This window comes from Harpia harpyja, chromosome 10 (assembly GCF_026419915.1).
Source record: "Harpia harpyja isolate bHarHar1 chromosome 10, bHarHar1 primary haplotype, whole genome shotgun sequence".
In the NCBI taxonomy this organism is placed as follows: domain Eukaryota; kingdom Metazoa; phylum Chordata; class Aves; order Accipitriformes; family Accipitridae; genus Harpia; species Harpia harpyja.
This window is the reverse complement of record NC_068949.1, coordinates 12,569,301-12,593,421: the sequence shown is the minus strand read 5'-3', so window position 1 is coordinate 12,593,421 and position 24,121 is coordinate 12,569,301. Positions and strand designations below refer to the sequence as shown.

The window sequence follows — 24,121 nt, the reverse complement described above, 5'->3', positions numbered from 1 at the left end:
ACCACCTTTTTTATTTTTACAGTTGTCAATAAAATGTTTTCCCTTATAGAAGACCACTGAGGTCACTGGAGTGTAAGCAATAAAGAATTTTAAGTTTTGAAAAAGTTACCAAATTTATTCATTGCTATAGGTTTTCCTTCAAAGATTATTGTAAAGTCACTACTACTCTTTCTGGTTTTGCCAAGTTAATTAACCACTCCCTTACCCATCACATGACTATTACTATATATGTTACTACTTTTACTTTTTAATATTACAGAATGCTTCTACCTATAGTTGGATGACTCTTCTTTAGAAGTCTTTTTTCTTTCCCAGAATGCAGTATTGATTGTTAGAACAGAAGGACAGATGACTCACCTTTTATGTTAAGTTTTTAGTGTTTTATTATGCCCCAAAGACATAATTTAAAGAGCATACTAGGGTTACTTGGCCTTGTATACTTCCCCCTCCCCATTCACAAGACTCATTCTTTACCACCTCACCCAACTGCCTCAACAAACTTTATGCATCAATCCCAAAGACACCTTCGTAAAAGGGTCTCTTGTGCAGTACAGAAGCAAAACAGTCTGCTTCTTGGGATTCCTCCACAGCACAAAAAGGAAGCTCCAAAATAATGGGAAAGTGAAGAAACAAGCAAAATTCTAATGACTCAAATTAACTGTACTCAATAAGCAACACCTGCAGTTCCTGCTGTTTACCTCCTCCACTCCTCCCCAATAAGCCTTGCTTTCCTATTACAAAATCCTGACTTTTGTGCTTTTAAAAATCTATTGTGGGTTCACATACAGAGCAGACTCATCTCGGCAAGAAAAGGAAAGGGTAAAACTAAGTATCAATTTTTTTTCAGCTTTGTCACATCTATTCTCTAGTGTGACTGGGAGTTCTTTGCATGGAAAGTCCAGCGATTTCAGGACAAATTTTCTTTGAACCAGTCCTAAAGCTAAACAGGTGTTTTGAGGAAAATGAACCTGCACAGAAACTGCTCTGTTGCCTGAGGCTGGACTGAACTATTAACATGACAGAAATGAGTCTGCGATTTGAGAGTGGAAAAGAGAAATTAATGAAAAACTCCCCCCACCACAAAAGTGAGAACAAGAAACAAAAGCAGATAATCTTTTAAGTCCAAGAGACACACAACAAAAATTTACAGAATAGTAAATTGAAGTAAAAACAAATGAGGCGTTTGCATATAACATTTCTATGGAAATGGAGGTTTCCCACCACAGAAGACTTCAGATTTCTAACTTTCAAATTCAGAAGAAAAATAGAGACAGCTGCCTGAACATCTTCCTAATGCTAAGTAATTCCTCACCAACTGCATAATCAGCACCCTCAATACAATAACAGGCAGAAATTCTGACCCCACAAAAAATAAAAGCAGAACAACTTCTGTTGATTATTAGGTCAGGGTATGGTCATTCATAACCTTTCCAGTTTCTACTTTTTCATAGAGCAAACTGTCATGGAAGCTAGAGAATCCATATTCCTTTCTTTAAAAGAAAAAAACCCACGCACACTTAAAATACAGTACTAGTAACAGTAGCATGCAAAGATCAAAACTAACTTAACTTGTGTAGAACAGGTGTATCTGAAAATGACGTCTATTAGGATTGCTTTAAAAATACTTTCCAAAACAGATGCTATATCACAGAGATTTTAAAACCTAAAACTAAGTCTCTATATGAAGACTCTCAGCAAGAAACAAGCTCTCGTATGACATGCATATGCTATCAACTATTATGCCATTGCAGAATGCTACTTTAGTTTCTCCTACTAAAAGGAGCTGTTTAAAATAATACAGAAGATCAGTGCAGCAGCTTAGCCAGCTCTTGCTTCATCACTAGCACACAGGGCAGATGGGAAGGTTTCAGCCCACAAACGCTCCTGACTACAGCTATGCAGAACTCCTTTCATTAGCTCATAACATTTTCTAAGCCATTATCAAACAGAATTGATAACAGCTAGTGATAAAGTCATAATGCATACTTCAGGTATTATATGGAAACTTTGAACAATTTCTCTTTTGAAGGGCACCAACCTAAGTATGCCCTTGGAGAATAATTTTCTGACTTTTTAAAAGAGATTGAAGGAAATATGGTACTCTTTTTTCTTCAACAAGTCAGCAGAAACTGAAGTTTTAAATTGATTTAATAGAAGAAATTATATTGTAATTAAGTAGCTAATACTAAATTCATTTTTGTGGGATGTCACAGGGGAGCATAGAAGGAAGAGCAGCCACTACTCCAAGACTAAATGGGATGGTTTTTACTCAAGACACTACTAAAACTGGGCAAGACTGTAAGAGTACACAGTCATCGCATGAACAATGAGGCAATGACTGAAACAAGCTGAGCACGGTTCATCAGAATTTCACCATCACACTAGTCAATATTTCAATAAAGCAATTTTCTTTGCTGTCCTCTTCATTCATTATTCTCAACCTGTAACATATCCTCTCTACATAGTCATACTGCATCCCAGCGGCAAGGACAGCAGAAACATATAGTGCAAGCAACTATTATTTGCTATGTATTTTATGTGAATGCTAAAGTAATTCAACAGTTGAGAGCAAGAGCTACTAGCACCAATCACCAAGCAGTACATGCAAGTTATGAAAAGAGTAGCAAAGTTTTGGCATTTCTTGACTACTGAAGATAAGAGTAACAGTTTGGAGTTCCTTCTTTTCCCCCTCTTCCCCAGATTAAAAAAAGAAAAAGAGAAAGCAACATTTTATTTCCAATTTTTGCCTAATTTCTCAAATTTTTCAGGAAGAAAGGAATGGAATCCAAATTAGTTTTATCACATTAAAGAAAAAAAAAATTTAAAACTATTTTGAAGGCTTCATTTCGGAAAATTCAAACTCCAAAACTCTCATTTTCCTTCTTAGACATGTCAGCATTATAAATACCTATTTAGCATTATACATTTCAGAATTCAAGCATAAAACCCACAGCAATATTTTATATTACCCTCATGCCCCAGGTTCTATGCCACTCTTTGCTTCTCTGGAAAAAGCTAACAAGTGCCATGAGCTGTTAAAAAAAAAAAAAAAGGCTTCCTTGGACCAAGTTGTTGTCAAACTCCCTCAAAGAGCTAATGAAACTTTGCCTGATTAAATATTGCTTTTCTCAGAATTAACATAGCATGCCAAGTCTTATTTTGTTATTCTGAGAGCCATGCCAACAGGAGTACAAGTACCATTGTCAACAGCTTATCATGAAACCTAATGTATATGGGAAATATTCACACTTCAGAACACAGAGACTGACAAAAAATAACTTTTAATGGGTAATCAACCACTGGATTAGTACATCAACAGTTTTTACATGGTGTCAAGAGCACTGAATCTTGAGAAACAACAGTATGTAAGAACAGAAGTCCAAGAACTTCGGAGTGGAGAAAAAAAAGCAAAGTTAAACCGTTAAAAATGTATGATAAAACCAGAATAGACAGCAGTGGCAGGAACTTGCCTATATTGAACGTTTGTCTAGAATTAAGACTCAGGTAGTCTGATCTGTATACTACACAGAGGGTTTCACGGCTTGGGAGGGTTGTTTGTTTTTTTTAACTACAGAACTACCATTTTCCCCAAAGTTTTCAATGATTGGAGAAAATTTAGGTTTATTATTGTTTTTCAGAGCAGCTATGATTGGACTTGCAGTCTTACAGATCACACTTGAAAGCTTATTTGTGAAATAAGTTTTCTACTTCAACAGTAAATTATTTTTATTATGCAAGTATAACATGGCTTTCATATTGGAACAGTTTGAGGTTTTTTTCTTCTCCTGCACAACAGTGTGACTACTGTCTCCTCTCGTTTCCCACCAATGCCCCAGTTTTAAGTTAATTGGCCAAAAAAAGTGTAAGTTTCTCATTTCTAGAATTCAAAGTCAGATCTCCTACAAGCAATAGACAATACCCAAACTTTCAGTACTGAAAATTGACCAGATATAAACACTACAGAACAAAAACACAGCACTGTCAGTGACCTACAAGCATAATTAACTTACTTTTAGGTGTTGACTTTTAAAAGTACTCAGTGTTGAAGCTCAGAACTGTCACAGCAAAAGAACTAAAAAGTGCATTCTACTCTTCCCATTGCTTTTTAAAAAAAACACAAACTTCTGAACAAAACATTTTAGAATACATTGAAATTAAATAAAGAGCAATCAGAGCCATCCTAATAATTAACAGCAAAGTAGTACAGCAATATAAAAATATCTTTAATAGCAAGTTATTTTCTTTCTTATGCCTTTACAACAATTTTGACTCCCTCTGCAAAGCTTAGAAGTTATCTTAGGAAAAACTGGAAATAGAATTGACAAAAAAAAGGAAAATATTTATCCACATTTAATTATTCACATGAATTTGCAAATCACTGCATTATAGCAGCTAGATCTCATTGTCTCTAAAAAAAAAATATGGCCAATAAATTAGTATCTGGAAAAGATGGGAGAGGTGATAATTTTTTCAGTAACAAAAATCCCCAACCTTATTCTCTGGCAAGTATCAACAGAGCAATGGCACATGATATAATTTTGTAACAGAAATCAAGCAATGAGCATTAGCAAATTCCCACATAAAGTATCTAGGACATCAGAGTGAGATTTATGATGGCAGAAAAGATTCTTGTAAGGAACTCACTAAAAACACTGACTGTTTCAAAGCATGCCCCCATCTCCAACACTGGGGATTAATAGTGTCTCAAGATCGGAGCTTCTTACACACCCACCACCCTTCAGGGCAAAAAATACCCCAAAAACCACCATACAAAAAGACACCCAAAAAGTTTAGAGCCTGACCTGTCTTCTCAAACCAATGGGAAATCTGCTGCCCCTGATGGTCTGAAAGATCAGAGTCCAGAAGACAAAGCTGAGTCTCCCCAACAGTCCAGAGGCTAGTCCAAGCACGAGGTGTAACATAGTTTGGAGACTGAGCACAGTCACCTTCTTTAAGTACTCAGTGTTTCAATGCTTTCAACATAGCCTAGGTTATAAACCTTTCAGAGTAAGTTTGGAAGATGCCCACTTTGTGAACCCACAACAGGTCACATCTTCTCCATTTATCCTTGAGCCAACTGTTGAAAGAGAGGAAGCAAAAATGCCTGGAGTACCAACACCACAGTAAGAAATGCTGTCTTCACATCCTAGCAGCTCTCCTTCAAACACAGGTCTCAGGAAATGAAGAAGTGATGGGCAGGGGGAACAGCAGCTTGCTGAGCCAGAACTTAGAGGACCTGACTACCAGAGCAGTGCTTTACTTACAGTTGATCAGTCCTCTTGGGGTGTTAATTTTAAAGCATGAAGACTGGACAGATTTGAGGGAGAAACATGAGAAACCATAGTGCTCTACAATGAAAGAGATAACTGGACAGCTATTAAATGTTCCAAGTGGTAGTAAAACTGATGTTAAAAGCAGGGAGGTTTAACGATTTAAAAGTATTAACTTCGCACAAAAAAGTTACAAGGATAAAGCTTATTCACCCTTGATTAATTAGAGCTTTAATCTTAGAGTTTTCAGTTTTAGTTTCAGGAATTCTGGGCATATAGCCCCCCCTCCCCAAAAGTCATTCACATTTATCATACTTTCCCAATCCCTTAAAACTTAGTTCAGCTGGGACAAGTGTCATTTTGCTGGTCAGACATTGTGTAATAGGCCAACACGTGCTCTTTTTTTTCCACCTGAGAACACAAGTCTTTGCAGTTAAAATTGACTATGCCATTTGTGTTCAGCTAGAAGAATGTCGGACCAGTCCGCTCACTCATGACACAAAGCAGCATTTTAAGAGCAATAAACAGAAAGCGATCACGTTGAATACCTAAGAGACACACAACACAGTAGCAAAACTCCTTCACCTGACCCTGTGGCCTGGGTCTAACCACTGTGGAGGAGGGAGGATCGGGGAGAAAAAACAACTCCTGTAGCGGCCTGTGCCACATTGCAACAAAGCCTTCCACAGCACCTTCTCTTCACCCACCCCGCTGCCAGCAAAAGCGACGCTGAAGCTGGTTTGAGTCGAACACCCCTTCGATGCCCCCCAAGTGACGGGGTGTAAGCCAGCCACCACCTCCTTCCCCAGCAGCAACCCGCAGGCCCGGGTGTGCAGCCAGGTGCCAGGCGAGGATGGCTGCAGCTCCGGCCCTCGCCCAAGAGGGTTTTCAGCCTCCATCCCAGAAGCAGGTCACTGTTTCCTGACTGAGGTGTGAAAAACAGACAAGCAAAGCACGTGCAATACACTAACTCGTTACCAGCGCGTTGAAGCGCCTTATTTCCTGAAAGCACAGGCGTTAACGTGCACTCATGCTGTTGTTTTCAAAGACGTTTTTGCCACCTTTTACCCCAGGAGACTCAGAGCAGCGCGACTCTCCCACAGCCAGGCAGCGGGGGAGGCCGGGCCCGGCCAGGGGCGCCCGTTCGCGGCGGGGAGAAGCGGCTCGGCTCGCCCTGTCCTCTTCCAGCCTTCACACCCGGGCGGGCAAAGACGGCCGTGCGGTGCCGCTCCCCTCCCGGCGGGCTGCCCGGGGCCGGCGCTGACAGGCGGCGACCGTTAACGGCGGCGGTAGCGCAAGCCACCCCCCTCCCGCTGCGCGCGCCCCGCCGCAACCGCCGCCCGCGAGCCGCCGTCGGTGTCGCCGCTCGCAGCCCAGCGGGCGCTGACCCCGCTCTGCCCGGGAGCGGCGAGGAGGAGGAGGAGGGAAGAAAGAGGAGGAAAAAGCAGGAGGAGCCGCCGGGACCGGCGCCCCTGCCCGCACCCCGCCCGACGGCAGTGGTGCGGGACCGAGGGCTGCGCGCTCACCTGGTCTCTGCCGCCCCGTCCCGCGGGACGAGAGGAGGAGGAGGCCATGTTGCAGCGCTCCCAGGCACCTCTCCTCACCTCGCCCAGCGCGGGGGCAGAGCCGTCCCGGGCTCACCCCCACCAGCGGGCGGGCCTGCCCCTCACCGCCGCCCCCTCAGGTGGAGCCGGGCCCCGCCGGTTCCTCTTCTCCCACGGCAGGCAGGGGAAGGGCGGGCACGCTCGGCTCCCGGGGCCCGGCCGCCCGCTCCGGGGGCCGCCGCCCTCCCCGTCCCGTCCCGCCCCGTCGCTGGGCAGCGGGGCGCGGCCTGACGGCTGCAGCCCCCGACAGCGGGGGCGGCCGGGAGCTGCCGGCGCTCGGGAGCGCCCGCAACGGGATGGCTTGAGGGGAGGGGGCGCCCCGAGGTCTCCCCCGCGGGAGGACGGCTGCTACCGCAGGGCTCTAAAGGGCCAGAGCCGGGCCGGCCGCCCCTGCACCGCGGCTCACCTGGAAACGGCGGCCTGCGGCAGGGCAGGTCGGGTGGTTCAGTTACTGCTCCTTTCTGCCTGTGGATCACTCTGGAGGATGCGGTTCGGGGAGCCCAGCTGAAGTTTCTTGAAGAAAATTTAAAAGCCAACCAAATCCTCTAGCTTGGCGCTAATGAATTCCTCACCGTAGTTAAAGGGTTGCCGCTGGTTTTCCATAATGAGTCCTACAGGTGTAGTATGTTTACTATAATGCAAATTCAAAGTCACTCGCATGTGAAAAGCAACAGGAGAACGAATACCTCACGCACTGAGTGCAATCGGGAGCTGCTCCTATGGGTAATGATTAGCTGATACCCACTCATAACGCGCTTGAGCCTGGGTCAGTCGGTCTGGGGGGGTTTCCCCCCCCTTCAGTCAAAGCTGATGGCTATGCAAACCTCACACATGAGCTGCCGCATGGATCAAAGCAGTAGTTCTGCTTGTAGTTTTTCTCAGTATTAAAAAAATATTTTAACCGATCTTATTGAAGTGCGTTTTATCACAGCACTTGCAATTGTGAAAGTATTGATAAAAGCAATTAAGATTATTTTAGGATTGATTTAAATGACTTTATCACATCATCTTACTTTTCCTCCCCTCTCAAAAGCCTGTTCTGGTGCATCAACCTATTCTCCTGTTTTCATTAGAACTTGATTTGCCAGTTAGCAGCCATTAAACACAACAAATGCTATTAGGCACTAATTTACCTAGAAATATTACTGATAACAGCTTAATCCAATTACTTTTTACTACAACGGGCCTTAGTCCTGTAGATGCAATTTACAAAGTGAACACCCAGCTGTATAAACTGACTATAGGTGTTTATACATCTTTGTGATACTCTGTAACTAATTGCTTCTCACTCTCTCTATAAAGTGTATACTTTTTTCTTGGTATATAGAGCCAAATAAAAATATTTAACCAAAGACCTTGGCTGCGTCTTATATGGAGAAGTTAATTCCCCCAAATGTCTTTATCCCTCTTATTTTGGATGTGACTCATTTCCTCAGCCCACTCAGGGAACCAGGAGCTAGAGGAGTTGTGGAAAAAAAGGATCACAACCTCCACATTAGCTTAAAGAAAGCGTGAAGCAAGGCTGGCCATGTTTAGGAATGAGCAGTACTATCGCTGGCAGTGGCAATTAGAAGCTCTGTGGCTGGGCCACACGCTATTTTTATACAACTCACATACCACGCCATCACTGCGTACCACCTTCCATCGCTCTTTGGGAAGGAAAATTATGAAGACTTAAATGGAATTTGCAGACTGTAAAAGAAAATAACACCTTAAGGAAAAAATATCATTTTTATTTGAAGTGAAAAGTGTTCTTTAATTTTACTCTCACAACAAATAGGAAGAAGAATTTTTAAACAAATTCAAGTGTGACATGTACATGTAAATCCAGAGTCCATTTCCACAGGCTTACATACCTCACTTGTCTCGTCTATACTCTCACCTCGAAGAGTACATCTTCTTTTTTGGCAGCTGAAATGATACCTGGAGGGAAGAAAAAGTTAACTTCCCTTACTTCAAGAGAGGTTTCAGGTCAGGCTTCCCTGACAGAGGTTTGGAATTTAAATATGCTATTACAGTGCATTTGATCTGGTAGAGCACAGTAGCAGGTGGTTGTCGTAAGATGAAAAAGGATAAATGGATAAGGAGCACAGAGAAAACCTAAGGTAATTGGAAAAAAGAGTATCATTTGTTGAAATGAAACAGGTATACCAGCAAACAGATTTTTAGCTAGCCTAATTGTCTCTACCTGAGGAAGGTTGCTGACAGTTACATTGCTACAGCTATACTGACAGAGCCTTAAATTTGGACAAAGCCTAAGGGAATGGGGCTTGGGATTGCCTTGTTCAGCTGGAGGGCTCTGCTAAGCAGCCCTCCCATTTACCCCAACACCAGTCTCCTCCAACCATGGGGGACTGCTCACCTACATCAGGGCTAAGAGCTGAACTCCACGTGTAACTCTGAATGCACCTCTCCTGCTCTCGTACACCCAAACAGCAATCAAAAAGCAGTTTACTAGCTTCTGCCACTTTTCTTCTCGGCTTGTAAGCCATGTGAAATGCAAAAACTAATATCAGGAAGCAGCCACCTTTTCCTAAGGTTGGTTTTACAGGGGTCAGGAGTGAAAGCTTTGCCCAACTGAAGTAAATGGGAGTTTTGCCAATGACTTTGGTGGAGCCTGGATTTTTGCCCAGACGCTCTAGAGAAACAAAAGGTGCTTTTTTCTTTTCCTCCCGCCCCGCCCCTCCCTGGTTTGGTACATATGCCCTGTTCACCTTTCTTGTTTAATTACAATTATTAAAACAAAATCCAGGTTGGGTGTTTGTAGGTATTTCTCTAGAACCAGCTGTGTGTCTCACGCTAAAGGAAGAGCTCTAGTGACAGTGAAGCATTCCCTACTGTGGGACAGGAGTTCAGCAAAGCCAGAGCGGAGGGAAAGTTTTGGACTTTACATCCAGGGATTGCACATGCTTCAGCCTCTGAAGGCCAACCCCAACATGCTCGCCGGGGACTCTGTGCATCCCGCTGTCCCTCCCACAAGCTCCCTTGTGCACCGCGCTCTCTGCTCGCTCCTCTTCATGTGCTGCTGCAAAGTTCATGGTAGAACTTCCCCTGATTTCAAATTCAGCCACCGTTTCCTCCAGGAAGATACAAGCCCATGAATAACCACCACACTGATGTTTCCTTTTATCTGCAATTGCGTAATTTGAAATGAAGGGATGGTTTATGATATTTTTGTTATTGTAATCATATCAGTGATTAGGGGTTTTTAGGTAAAAAAGAGTCTCCGTGTTTCTTGATAGCAGGAACTGTCCTGCATAACAAGAGGCATTTAACAGGTTGAATGCCTGCGAATGCACCTGAGCTATGTGTTAAAGAGATATCATCCCTCTAATATTATCTTGCTTTCCTAAATGGTACTAAATCTCTCCTACTGTACTTTTGCATTGTCATACTAACAAAACAATCTTTTGTTTTTAATAAATGTTAAAAGAAGCTAATCAATGTTTGTATTTATCTGCTTCTGAGTACAGTGAACACAACCTATTTTAGATACCCTCACTGGTATTCACAAACCAGTTGACCTTTTTTAATCACATCATTATGTAAAAGACAGAATACACTTGCTCTCTTTCTTACAGTGATGCTATTACTGAGGAGAATATCATTAATATATGAAAGACAAGACGATATTGACTCTTGCAGCTGCCCTCTACTCAGCATAGAAGGAGTTGTTCAGAGTATTACACTGGGTTCTTAGCCACAAATACAACTGGAACACTATAATACAAGCTTGGCATTGTAGGTCTGATCCTATATGCCTTACACAAATAGCATTGCAGTTCAACCAAGTGGAAGTTTTGGATGCCAAAGAGGTTTTAATACACGTGCCCTTTGCCCATTTATATAAATAAAATGGTAATTAACATCATATTGTCAGGGTAGACCTAGATTCCTTCACTGTTTACCTTTGAGTTTTCCCTTGGTTTTGCACTTGGATCCATGTTTTGCTGTAAAGGGGAGCAGCAGTCCTAGGGATTCCCACATGTGTCCATCTGTGACTCAGTTGTCTGTAGGCTCACTGCCACTATTCCTTCAAGCAGAACAGTAAATCCCTTCAAACACAAAAGTCAACACAAACATAGTTGTAGCACTTGTCTCAAGCAGTATCATTAGCTACTGCCATGTCTAAAGCAATGATCAACCCAAGATAAGCACTATCCAGTCAGAAAGGAGATGTGATTTATATCTTAAGGATACACAGACAACAGCGAGAGGGAGGAAAAAGCTAGGTAAGCAGAACTGTTAGACTGATATTTGACAAATTAATGCCGTGACAGGCCTATACTTACATGTACTCTGCCTCATAAGCAAGGTAGCTAGAGCTTACTGTTATACAGAGGGACAGAGAAAGTGAGTGCAGAGAGTGTGGGCATGGAGCACGTAGCACCTCTGTCAGTGTACATGGAACTATGCCATGCACAACTGTGCTGTGAAGTGACAGGGACAAGCTGAAATTGGCATAAGCTGCTTTCGGTCTATACCCACCCTCACGGCCACTGAGCACTCTTAGCATGCACTAAGGGCAAAGCAGCCTCCGCTGTTCCTGAAGAAAACCACTGCACACAATGGCATTCTCTGTTGCTATAAGGTGTTGGTACACAGCTACTAGTCCATCGAACACGGAGACTGTGGCAAAATAATTTCCCTGAGCTGCTTACCTGTGATTAAGCCAGCACAATTGGTGCAGTGAGGCAGAATCACAAGAGCAGACGCGAAGGCAGGGGCAGTTAATGCTGGGCTTCAAGTGCAATGGCAATCAGATGGATCTCCAAGCCATCCACCTCCTAGGTTTTTTCTAATGGTATCAGAAAAGGCTAAACTTGTCATCTCAGGCACTAGCTGAGGGGACCACCACCTCGTGCAGATCATGGCATTGCATGCCACTGGCTCGTGGAGCAGCCTCCTCATGTGTGAAACAGAAGTAAGGCTGCCGGGCTCCTGTGTAAGAGCGCTGTTCTCCTTCGACCAGCTTTCCTTCTGGTCTCTCCTGGTCTTCGCCACTCAAAACTCATGAGGCAATAGGATATATGGGAAAAGACATATTCTCAAAGAATTTGAAAATTCAGTGAGCACTCTGAGAAGGAACGGTTAGTGTCCAACAGAAATGACTGTATGAGCACAGCTATATTATATATATATATATGTATGTATATTTAAACTAAATCTGGTTAAAACTGGAAAAAAAGAAAATGTCACTTTCAGGAAAATTCAGATCAGTATATTCAGTACTTCCAGACACAGTGTATTTTATATATATATATAATCTGTATATATTTTATTATAACTTATATTAATTTATAGTACTAAATGTTCATGATACTGCTAACCACCCCTCCCCTGCCCCCCCCCCAAGTTAACTAAAGGTTACCATATGTCTGGGATTTCCCAGACATGTTTTCTTTTTATCTGAAGGAAAAGGTGGACTTTGGCCACCTTTCTAAGGTCTCTGGACAAGCATTAGTCCAGCAGAGTCAGCAGCAGTAGCTCCGGTCCTGTGCTGGCTGTAGAAAGCAATCCCCCCAAAGCTGTGGAGCGTGCACAGAAGAGGAGAAGAAGGGGAGAAGCTGTACATTCTTGTATACAGCAGCCTGCCCTGCTTGCACTGAAGAGGAGCAGCAATGCCGTCCTTCAAGGATGATGTAAGCCAGTGCAATGAAGTAATTGAAAAATGCAGTTACTTCAACAACATGGAGTGGTGCTTGTATCTCACTCCTGCAGGGACTGTAGGTTTCCACAGGAGCACGTTGGCCCAGGGGTGTTGGTGCCAATGAGAAATGGGTGGCAGAGTGGGTCAGCAGCATCACAGAATCCTCAGTGAAATTATCCTGTAGGGGAAAGACCTATAAAACTAGAAACATATTTGCTTTGCAAATCTATTTAGCATTGAAATTTCTAAGTAACACAATTTTGCAATGTTTGGAATAGTATTTTCCCAGGCTCTTTTTTTTTTTTTATATAAGCGTATGGCATTACTACTTCCCCAGCTACTGATGGACTGAGGTTGCAACTGCCAGAGCACTCCCTGAGCAAAGCCAGCAGATGCCTCTCTAGCCTCCGACCCTTCTTTCGGAAGCTGTGATAGCATAGGGACTAATTGTTCCTAATCTGGGAGCAGTGATACAGAACTTTAATTTGCCTACAGACATATGTCCCGGCTTCTGGGGAATTAAGTTACCCAATGACCTTTTATTAATGCATGTACTTTAAAACCAGCTTCAAAAGTCACAGCAGTACTTCACAGAGCAGCAGCCTTGCAGCCACAAATAATGAATTTATGCTTTAGCCGGCCGTGGCATCTAAATCTAAAAGGCTTCCTTGATTAAAAGGAGCAGCTGCAGCCACGAACCTAGCTCAATCCAAGTACGATTACGTTCCCTATACCATGCAAACAGCCTAATGTGTCATTTGAGCAGCGACCGGTTCGCCCATCAGCGCTGTCCCAGAGCAGCTCATTACACGAGTGCCCTCGTATCTCACCATTTGGGCAAAAAGGTTTTAGACTACAGGCAACCACCCGCCCGCGCCAACAGCCCTGCCTCCCCCGGCACCGGCCACGAACCAAGCGGACACCCTGCACATCCTCAGCTTGCCGCGCCCGGCCGCGCCGGTTCTCCACGGAGGCAGAACCCGCCTTTCAGCCTCGCTTTCGCGCCGCCAGAGGCCCCGCATTGATTGGCCGCTTTGAATCATCTCAGCGCGGCGCCATTGGCGGAGGGCGGCGGCGCGCGGCTAGTTCGAATGCGCCACGCCCGCCCCTGAGCGAGTCTGGAGACCTCTTTGCGGCGAGGAGCGGGCTTGGCGGCCGCGGCGGCTCCTCCTCAGGTGCGGGGCAGCGGGGGCCGGCGGAGCGCTGACGGGACGGGACGGTGCGGGGCAGCGGGGGCCGGCGGAGCGCTGACGGGGCGGGACGGGACGGTGCGGGGCAGCGGGGGCCGGCGGAGCGCTGACGGGACGGTGCGGGGCAGCGGGGGCCGGCGGAGCGCTGACGGGACGGTGCGAGGACTTGAGCCCGGGCAGGCCGGCGCTGGCCCCGCGGAGGGGCGGGGGAGCTGCTTTTCCGCGGCCGTTGGTGCGCGCGGCCGCGTAACGGCTGCGGGGGGAGGTTGTTCTTCGCCTCCTCTCGCGCGGGGTCGTGGGCTGAGCCCGCCGCTCCCCGTCCGGCCCGGCAGCGGGGCGAGCGGCTGACGGGCTGACAGGCGCGGGGAGGGGGGGTGTCGGCGCTTTTCCGCTTGTGCCGCGTCTCGGCCCTCGCCCCCCCGGCCGGCCGGCAGAGGGGACCCCACTCCCCGGTGGGGCAGCGTGCTGGGGCGCGCCGCGGCCCCCCCGTCCCTGCCTGAGCGGGACGAGGTCGCCCGTGAGAGCTGGCGGGGGGGGGGAGGCGGGCAGGGCGCCAGCTGCTCGAGACGGTACGCGGGCCCGGTTTCGAGGCGATGCGACGCGACCTGTGACAGGAGCCGGACCGAAATGGAAGCGTGCTCCTGACCTCGGCTGCGCGGTTAGCGGGCTCAGGGCGAGCACTTGCTGCCCTTCCTCGCTTGCTTAGTGACTGCCTGAAATCGGAAACCTCCTCTGGAGCGGCAGGTAACTACAGATTCGTTTGTTACCTCGCAACGCCTCCGAACCTGGTATTAAAGCTCAGCTGTGCTCAGTGAAGGAGGTCAAGAGCATCATGGAAGGCGTGAAGTGCCGGTTCCACCAGGTGCTGATGGCTCCTAGCGTCTTGTGCCTGTTAACGTAGTTTAGGTTTGTAGCTCTGAAGACTGCGCTGTGTACTTACCAAATGATACGGGGCTGGTGTTCCCTTATGTTGCTAACATCAAACCCTGTGAATTTTAGATAGTAGGGTTCCCGCTAGTGAGTAACTACATAAAACTAATGAGTAGGGTGTGTTTTTTTTTCAGTTGCTTGGATGGGCTTTCTTCACAAAAGCATCTTTCTCCTTTGAGTTGGTGCCCACTCATCCTTTGGGATGTAGTTTTTCTAGTCAGAACCCTGAATAAAAACCTGTGTTTTTGTTGAGGAGAACGGTAAGTGTTCCATGTTACATCCTAATTATGTAAGACAAAACTAGCTTCTAAAGACCTGGCATAATTTCAGTGACTTGGCTGTGTTCGGGACAGCAACTCACCCTCATGGTTTTTTTTCCTGTTTGTTTCAGGGATAACCATAGCAATGGATGATTACACAAAAATAGAGAAGATTGGGGAAGGTAAGTATGGAGAACCATGAGGCTTGTAATGCCCCACAATTTGAATTATCAAGTGTCATAGAAGCTCTGTGCACTCTGGCTATTAGAGGAGCTATTGAGATTCAACTAACTGGCAAAATAAGCCTGTGGCTTACTGCTGTAATTATCCCTATACATGAAAGCTTTCAGACTGCCCTTCTTTTGAAGATGACATGACCTATTTGAAACAACTGATCAGTGTTGAGAAGAGTCTACCTTTATATTGATGGCTAATGGTGTAATTTTCCTCCAAGAGGGGGAAAAAAGTATGTTCTGAGGCCTGAAACCAGCTTTTCAATTTAGGAAGCTCCTCCATTCCTTTGTGTATGAACTTTTTTACCAGTTGCTCCTGAAGTTGCACTGCACGGTATACTTACTTTGCTTGGAGCTGCTGGTAGGGAGTAGTGGCTTGTGGTTTGTTCTGCTCAGATCATACCTGGTCAATATGGCTGTCAAGGGAAAGAGCAGATTGTAAACCTCTGGAGAAGTGAATTTTAACAATTAATTTGCTGTAAGGCACTAAGAAGATTGCTTCAATGTAGATGTTAGTCACAAACACCCCTTTCGCTGGAAATCTAGCCTATGTTAAATGTAGAAGCTTTATGTAGTGTGTTTTATAATGCTTTAGCCTTATGTAGACTTGAGAACTTGCGGTACATTACTCTGAGAAGGTGCTCTTCAAGGTAATTGCAAAATGTATGGGCTTGAATCTTATAACAAAGCTTTGTAACTGAAGCCTTGTGCATGAATCTTTCTTCCTGAAAGAAACTAGTTTGTTTGAGATTAATCTGATTAATGCTTCAAGAAGGATGAAAAGAGAATACATAAGCTGTCTTGGTTTGTTGAGGGTTCTGCTTCTGTGAACACTGATGATTGAAATAGGTTATTGATTTGAGATTTACTACTGGTTCTAATTTTAGCTTCTGCTGAGACTCACAGCACTACCCTCTCTCCTGCACTGAGGATTGTGCTAGAGGTATTTCTATAGATCTGACCAATGGATGGATAGTTTCTCCAACTGCAGAGGGAGCACTACTTTTTTTGCAGCTAAATCTTTAACACTTTAATATGATGTATCAATGGCAAAATCATAACCCCTTGGAGATGAAGAGGTATAGTGATCTTGCCTGAAAGTTAATCAACCCGGAACTCAAATAATATCTGACTTTACAACTACATCTTCCACATATTCAAGTTTCACACTTAGGCTACTAAGTACCCTGTCCTAACAAGCGATACTGTTTATGGGTGGCATGCTTTAAACAAACAAAACTATTGCATGGTAAAATTGCCCAAACTAAGTAGTAGTTTGTAATCAAGCCAAATACTTAAACAAAAAATGCTTGATTGCAAGGACTCTTGCCTATGTTGGCAGTTCTTATTTGTGAAGACTTATCTGTACCTGAAGCTGGTGTTTCCTATATGTTTCACTGTCTTTTTGTTCAGGTACCTATGGTGTTGTGTATAAAGGTCGGCACAAAACCACAGGCCAAGTGGTTGCAATGAAGAAAATACGTCTAGAAAGTGAGGAGGAAGGTGTTCCGAGTACTGCTATCCGAGAAATTTCTTTATTAAAAGAGCTGCATCATCCCAATATAGTCTGGTATGCATATACTGGTATTTAGCTAAACCCTTTGAAGGGCACTAGGTCCCTTCAGGTAAGAAATTTTTTCCACCATTCTAGTGAGGTGAGAGCTACTCACTCTGCTTAATACAGGGTCTGCTTTGCAGCAAATAGCTGTAGTCCCAAATCCCGTGTTTATCCCCATTTTCTAATTAAGATTTCCTCATGCTGCCTCCTCCAGTTCTAGTAGTCTAACAAATTCTTGTTGATTTTTGTAATTTATGTAAATTATCTTCAGAGTGGTTATTGTCAGAATGGAGACAGTGTACCTCATGAAAACTGGTTGAAGCTGTTACTTCAGTCAGTCAGTGGCATTTTATTTGCCACCTTGGAATAGACCATTTGATTTTAGTGTTCTTATGTAAGCCTCTGTCATCAGTCACTTCCTTGCCGTTCTATAGCAGAGATTTATGTGTTGTGTTATGACGCTGTCATAGCTGGCACATCTAAGCTATGAGTGAAACTTCCATCAGTGCCTCTTTGACATGTAGAATTGATTGCATCTATTGTCTTCCCCACAAAATATTTACTTGCACGTTGATGCAGCAAAATACTTTATCTCTAATGTGACTTAAAACTGGCCAAGTTCCAGCCATGTAGTGTCTCAGTGTACATATGCTTGGGTTTAGGGACCCTTATAATTTATTAAGGATGAAGGAGATACTTAAAAACCTGTGCAAATCCTGCTGTGTCTACTAGGTTCCTATTGTAATATTCCCTTAAACCCTCCTGGTAATTCAGGCTCTGCTGTAATAAGCCAGCTTCAGGTAGAAGCTAGGCACCAATACTCACAGTCTTTTTTTTTCTTTTTTAAAGGCAACAATATTTTTTCCTCAGACTTCCTGTGCCTGACACTTAGGCAGGAGGGAACCTAAGTTTAAGGGGAAGCATATAGGTTTTTATCTCAATCTGACACTATTTCAGATGTACTTGATTTTCCAGATGACAATATAACTCACCAAGTCTGTTAATCTTTGAAGACTGAAAGCTTTTTTAAGACTTTCATAATAGGAACCTGGAAATGTCAGCTTGTATTGCTGTTGAGAGGGGAAATGTAACTGTGAGTCCATGTATTTTGCAATGGAGTTGATTGTATACTTGATTTTTAGTCTTCAGGATATTCTCATGCAGGATTCAAGATTGTACCTCGTCTTTGAATTCCTTTCCATGGATCTCAAGAAATACTTGGATACTATTCCATCTGGCCAGTATTTGGATCGTTCACGTGTTAAGGTAATGAGGACGATTTCTTAATATAAGAGAAATTAATCTAAAGATGACCTGCAAAGGTATAAGCAGCTCTTATTTTCAGTATAATTAACTCCTTGAGGAGAAATGAAAGGTTAAAGAACCAGCTGTGGATAACAAGATGAATGTGAGTTTTGCTTTCAAATGCCACTTCACATTCTTTTCGTTACTGAAATTAAACTGCTTTAAGGTTACATAAAGAATTAATTTGTGTGGCTTTATGATTGATATTAACTCTATCTGCAATGCTTTGGATCTCTATTTCCTACTACTGTGGGGAGAGATAATGTGAGGGAACAGCTTCATGTTGCAGAACACTAACTTGTACTAAAGGTTACTCCTTTTCTTTTTTTTCTCCCACTTCATCCTTTCTAGAGTTACTTGTATCAAATCTTGCAAGGTATTGTCTTCTGCCATTCAAGAAGAGTTCTGCACAGAGACTTAAAACCTCAGAATCTCTTAATAGATGACAAGGGGGTGATTAAACTGGCGGACTTTGGATTGGCTCGAGCCTTTGGAATTCCAGTGCGGGTATACACTCATGAAGTGAGTTGGAACACCCTCTTGGTGATTTAGAGAATGCTTACTACCTTCCTAGTAATAACTGAATATGAAACAGCTAAAATAGAATCAGGGAGTTTTTGAAGTCATAAACTAACTATCAAAAAGTTACTCAATAGCTTTCCATCTCCCTGATTGTGGTTTTACTCTAAGGTTCCAAAGCATCTTATGAATCCCACTATTATTACCTTGACAGTGCATCAGATGGGCCAGAACTTGTTGCTCACTGTCTTGTAAGGGCATTTTTGCTTCACAAAGTAGTCAGGTTTGAGGGTTTTAGTGGCTAGGTGCTAAAGGCTTCCTGCTCTTTGGGAAGTGGTGTAGGCAACTGCTTTGCTTGCAGTAGAAACTACTGCAATGGAGTTAATGTTTGTCTATAAATGAAGTTTGAAACTAGTCTTTTCACTAAAACTGGTAGCACTGGCTATTATTTTAACCAAAAAAATGTGAATGCTGCTTAATAATGAATAAGCCATTGAACTTGCAGTCAATTAGAGGACCTAATTCTATAAACTTATAAAAAAAGAAATTTCCTTGTTCAATAGGTAGTGACACTGTGGTACAGGTCTCCAGAGGTGTTGCTAGGTTCTGCTCGTTACTCTACTCCTGTGGATATATGGAGCATAGGTACCATATTTGCTGAGCTGGCAACTAAAAAGCCACTTTTCCATGGGGACTCGGAGATTGACCAGCTCTTCAGAATCTTCAGGTATGTCAGGGTGAACCTTTCCTTGCTACTTGTGCAGCATTGCACAGCAGTGCTGTGTGCCTATTAAAACCATAGTAGTGCATACAAGATTTCAGACTAAACTGCTTAATATATTGCTTATGCTTGCATAGAGCTTTAGGGACCCCCAACAATGAGGTATGGCCTGAAGTGGAATCCCTGCAAGACTACAAAAACACGTTCCCCAAATGGAAACCTGGCAGCCTTGGAACACATGTCAAAAACTTAGATGAAGATGGACTTGATCTGCTGTCTGTAAGTAGTCTGTCTTAAACTGCTGATTAAGAAGATGAACAGGTTGTTTCAACTATACTAATCAGTCTTGGCTAGAATGAAGATATGGAGATCTTCAAACTATCAGCAGTGGTATGGGCTGTCATTCTTGTAGAATTGATGCCTTGTATGACATTCACTCACCTCTTTCATAAATAATAGATGACTAGACTACTATTCTTCTCATTAAGCAATCATGCCTCAGCTTTTCTATACTAATAAGCCAGGTACAACTTGAAAGTAAGTCTGAGCTTTTACAAACAGGTCTAAGTGAAGGCTCCTGCCCATAAACTGTAACTGCCACCTTCCTGGTGCCAGCACTAATTGTGATGTGGCTGTATGACTGTTGATCCGGTTGGAAATGTTTTTCTTTTATGGTAGCATGTGGATTAATCTTGGTGGGCTCATCTTCGTTAAGCTTTCATGGTGGTCTTACCTGAGTAAACAATGATGGAAACAGCTGAATTTATTGATTAGCTGTGAAACCAGGGACTTGGTTTAAGTCAGTCTGTAGTGTCTGTCTCAACTGCCTTCAAATTTTGAGCTAAAGATTTTTGGCTGTGGCGGTTTAACTTTTAATTGGTACAGTTTGTGTCTAGTGTAAGCTTACTTTAAGTTCTGTGGCTGTGCAGTTGAACTACCATGCTAAGCTTTTATTTGACAAGGTCTTCATTAGGCTTTTCCATTTAATGCTCTTCCAGCTCATGTGCTGCCACTGAAGACTAATTTAGATCACATCTTAAGTGTAATGTTAGATGTACCTACATGTAAGAATGTACCTTGGTGACTTATCCTTTGGCTCTCCTAAAGCTGCATTTATGCAGTGCAGACTTGCATATGGGGGTGTGGGGTGGGTGCTCTATGTGTCTTAAGATAAGCTGAAACTTCAGAACCATCTTGGTACAAGGGGAACCTTGTACAGCAGTTACCTACGTAGCTGGCTCATGTTTTATGTGGTCATGAACAAAGTAGTTTATTACCCATATTGGTATGGCTATGGCAAAATACTCTGAATGAAGCAGTGTTACCCAAGAAGCTCAAATGACCACAATTTCTCACAATTTTTCTTTGTGAGAACATAGTCACAGTTCAGACTGACAACCTGAACAACATTTGTTAAACATATAGTTGTTTTGGATAGTTCTCTGAACCTTGTAGCAGTATTGTTTTACAGAGATAACTGACTTAAACTGGGAATAATTCCTCTGTGTCCACTGACAGCATCGTTATTAGATTAGTTTGAAGTAGAATTGTTAGTGATTGTATTTACAAACTAAAATCAATTGAACAGGCAAGTGAATCTTGTTGATATGGTTGTGTTACTGGCCTGCTAAGTACTCATCTGAGCTTAGTTGTGGCTTTACTGTATAAAAGCAATGTTTTGGGCTGCTGCTAATAAAGGCAAAAAACCCCCCCTAGTTCCTTAAATGGTGTTAATGCAATACTAATCTCAAAGCATATTAAATTCTGTAAAATCTTGTATAGTTTTGCCTTAAAATAATAAACATTGAAATTTTAGCTTCCTATTAATGCCTGGTAACAATGGTATGGCTGAATTCTTAGGCATCTGGAATCCATTTAAGTTTCCTATGGCACTTTTAAGCCTGAAGCAGTAATATAACTTTAAAGGCAACAAAACTGAATATTTCATTCTAGAGCACAAGCTCAGATGTGCCAATGAAAATGTTAATTTCTCCTTCTATAGACTATTGCAGATGGAAGTAGTATGTAAAATAGCTATCTTTGAAAACGGATTCAATGTTTTTGTGTTAAGACCAATTGCTTGAGTGAGGCTGTAAACTTATGACCTTTATAAGCTAAATGACTGCTGTTGCCAGCATTTCAAAGCACTTAATGGCTGTCATCAAAAGCTATGGTCTATCAGACACCAAGTTGCAGGAAAAGCTATGTTCAGACTGCTCAGAGAAGAAATGGTCACTTAATCTATCAGCTCAAGTGCGGTAGCCTCAATGTCACAGCATCCCTTTTCCAGAGAAATTTGCCCATTTTTGTCTGAGTCAATTTTAAGAGAATCTTTGATATCAGTATTAGCTATAGGATACTGTTGTTCTGGTATATAGCTAATGGGAACTTGTCACAAGGTAAAATTGGACATGCAAGGTTAAATCTAGAAGCAGTGTTGCATTTGGCAGGAGTTCAGAGATTATAAATGGAAATTCAGTGACTTAAATCAACTTGGAAGACTCCCTGTAGGATGAAGTCTAAAGATAGTTAAATGTCAAACTGAATACTGGTTAAACTTTTTTTCTGGAAGACAAATGTGTTGTGGGGATGGGGGAGAAGCAGTGGGTAGAATCATGATTACTTGAATTGGAAATGTACTTTCCTTTAGTGAGGAGAAACAAAAGCAAAAAATTTGCAGAAATTTAGCTAGTTTTAGGTCTAGCAGAAAACTGCTGAATGATTCCTTCATTCCTTTTTTTTTTTGGCCCCTTGTATGATATTAACTGTAGATTTTTTTTTTTTAAACTGCTAGCAGAACAAATCTCATGTCTGTTCTAGAAAGTTCTGGGGGCTATTTTAGGGTCTATGGCATCCCCTCTATTTGCTTTCATCAACTTTATTATTGAGGTCTTCAGCTGAAGTAACTTATTGCAAAGAAACTCAGGTTTTAAAACTCTGTTTCTTCAGTTCTACCTGCTTGTATACTACTTTCCTGTTTGGATTCTGTAACTGTGAGTGATCACTCTTGTATTTCAACTGTAAACAGCTGCACCAAGCTGAGTAGAAGCAATTTGACATCAGCTTCTTTAATGTCAGTTTAACAAAACAAGCATAAGATCACTTGTCCTTGTAAGCATTTTGTGCTTTAACAGCCTAAAGCTTATTAATTTCCTTTAGTTGAGAAGCTGAGACTAATAAGTATTGCCACTTGATGCCTGGTTCTGGATTTAGTTCAGTGTGTATGGTACCCCGATACACGCATGGGCTTAGTTATTGAATGGGAGAATAAATGTGTTTCTTCACTTTGAGATGTTATGCACTACTACTGATGTACTACTGACTTGTCGGCAGAAATAACTTTTCCCTTCTATGAGAAATCATGGAACATAGTGGGAAAACTTGTCTTTATGGTTACTTGATTATTACTATGGTTAAATATCTACCTATTTAACATGATTTTAGTTCCCATTTCATGAGGGAGTAAATGTGTTTCCTTTTTCTTCCAGAAAATGTTAATTTATGATCCTGCAAAAAGAATTTCTGGCAAAATGGCCTTGAACCATCCATATTTTGACAACTTGGACAAATCCATTCTTCCTGCTTATCTGATTAAGAAATGATAGACCTTTGGACTAAATCAACCAGAGTGAAATAATCGTTATTACTTTTATTAAGTTTGTCTGTCTGTAACTTTTATATCTGTCTTTCTGCTCTAAAACTGTGGCTGTGTTTTTAATTTGTTTTGGTTTAAATGTTATCTAAGTGTAAATATTAACCTATTAGTGCTGAGTTCAAATACAATGCAAATATTGCTGCCATTAATGCAGTGAACTTTCTATAAATAAAGCTTTAAATCCAATAAAGGACTGAACTTATTTCCAGACTATGGGTGGGTGCTCTACAAAAGGACTCTGTATTCTTTGGAATTTGCTGGTAAGGTTCCACTTGTCTAAAAAAAGCTGCTAACCTAAACTACTAAATTGCTGTTCTTGATATGATAGGAAATTTCTCTGAAGTTTGAGTTGTTTCATTATGATGTCAGTTAAAATTTTACTTGAGCATGGTAATCAGTGTGCCAAAGGACATATAAATTGAGATATTTTGAACTGAAGAATTGCAGCTTACTACTGAATCCAAGTAGATGGCCAAACTCATTTTAAGGTTTTGAAGGTATTTGCAAAACAGCATTTGGAAAAATCCTTGCTCTCTATCTTGAAGGCCCAAGAATTTACCTAGATTTTGGCATGTTAACTTGTGAATTGGCATAGTTCCAAATCCTGGACCAGTTAAGGTATGATATCTTAAATTTTACATGGACTGTCTATATACCAATGTGTAACTGCCTAACAGGGCCCCTTCCAACTGCTAATAGTAATACAGTTCTCTGATTCTTATTAAAGGTAGAGCATCCTGGATTATACATGAATTTGAAAACTAGTCTGTCTTCATATAGGAATAGTCAAGTAATTGTTCACTTAATGTGACTGCCAGAAATTGTAATCACACACTTAGATGCTACATGTCTATAGTCTCCCATGATTAAAGCAGGAGCTTTATAAAGCTCCTCAGCATTTAACTTTACAGGTGAGAGTATTGTAAAAAGTTCAAACAAAATTCAAAGGTATATACTAATAATGGATTTTATGTTAGATTTCCAACTGCTACCTCTGTTCTTGGCTTTCAGATACATCAATAGGCATGGTGTGCACATCTGTCTTAAGTTTTATTGGATCTAAGTACTGTGGTGCTCCTTTACTTGCTGGTTAGGGGCCAAAGCTTGCAGCAAAGTGTGGAATAGTAATGAAAGTATTTAAGTTTCTAAATCAGGCATGTGAAAGGAACAAATTGAACTCTTCACAAACCTCACTGTTTATAAGAGTTGTGTCCTACAGCTGCTAA

The 24,121-nt window shown here is 42.4% G+C and overlaps 2 protein-coding genes across 5 annotated transcripts in view; one reads left to right on the top strand and one right to left on the bottom strand.

Moving 5' to 3' along the window:
* Nucleotides 1-7,042, bottom strand: part of ANK3 (ankyrin 3) — a 388,642-nt gene extending 381,600 nt beyond the window's left edge. For both annotated transcript variants that reach the window (XM_052800053.1, XM_052800057.1), the window contains exon 1: nt 6,797-7,042. In XM_052800053.1, coding sequence (XP_052656013.1) covers nt 6,797-6,844 — 48 coding nt within the window. In that variant the 5' untranslated portion in view covers nt 6,845-7,042. The remainder of the gene's footprint in view (nt 1-6,796) is intronic.
* A 6,560-nt stretch (nt 7,043-13,602) lies between these two features.
* CDK1 (cyclin dependent kinase 1) lies at nt 13,603-23,075 on the top strand. 3 transcript variants are annotated; one of them, XM_052800028.1, is made up of 9 exons: nt 13,682-13,699; nt 14,329-14,458; nt 15,036-15,086; nt 16,551-16,707; nt 17,838-17,961; nt 18,352-18,522; nt 19,083-19,246; nt 19,378-19,519; nt 22,729-23,075. In XM_052800028.1, exons 3-9 carry the CDS (start codon nt 15,050-15,052, stop codon nt 22,840-22,842), a joined length of 909 nt encoding a protein of 302 aa, XP_052655988.1. In that variant the 5' UTR covers nt 13,682-13,699; nt 14,329-14,458; nt 15,036-15,049; the 3' UTR covers nt 22,843-23,075. The 3 variants fall into 3 exon arrangements, with proteins under 3 accessions (XP_052655987.1, XP_052655988.1, XP_052655989.1); XM_052800027.1 differs by lacking the exon at nt 14,329-14,458 and having other exon boundaries at nt 13,603-13,699; XM_052800029.1 differs by lacking the exons at nt 13,682-13,699; nt 14,329-14,458 and adding an exon at nt 14,573-14,904.
* Nucleotides 23,076-24,121: the final 1,046 nt, after the last annotated feature.

Excerpts from the sequence above, each read along its gene's own strand:
- CDK1 (XM_052800027.1), top strand. The coding sequence starts at position 15,050 with ATGGATGATTACACAAAAATAGAGAAGATTGGGGAAG. Across the intron at positions 17,962-18,351 it reads TGGATCGTTCACGTGTTAAG|AGTTACTTGTATCAAATCTT; the intron begins GTAATGAGGACG and ends CATCCTTTCTAG. Across the intron at positions 18,523-19,082 it reads TGCGGGTATACACTCATGAA|GTAGTGACACTGTGGTACAG; the intron begins GTGAGTTGGAAC and ends CTTGTTCAATAG.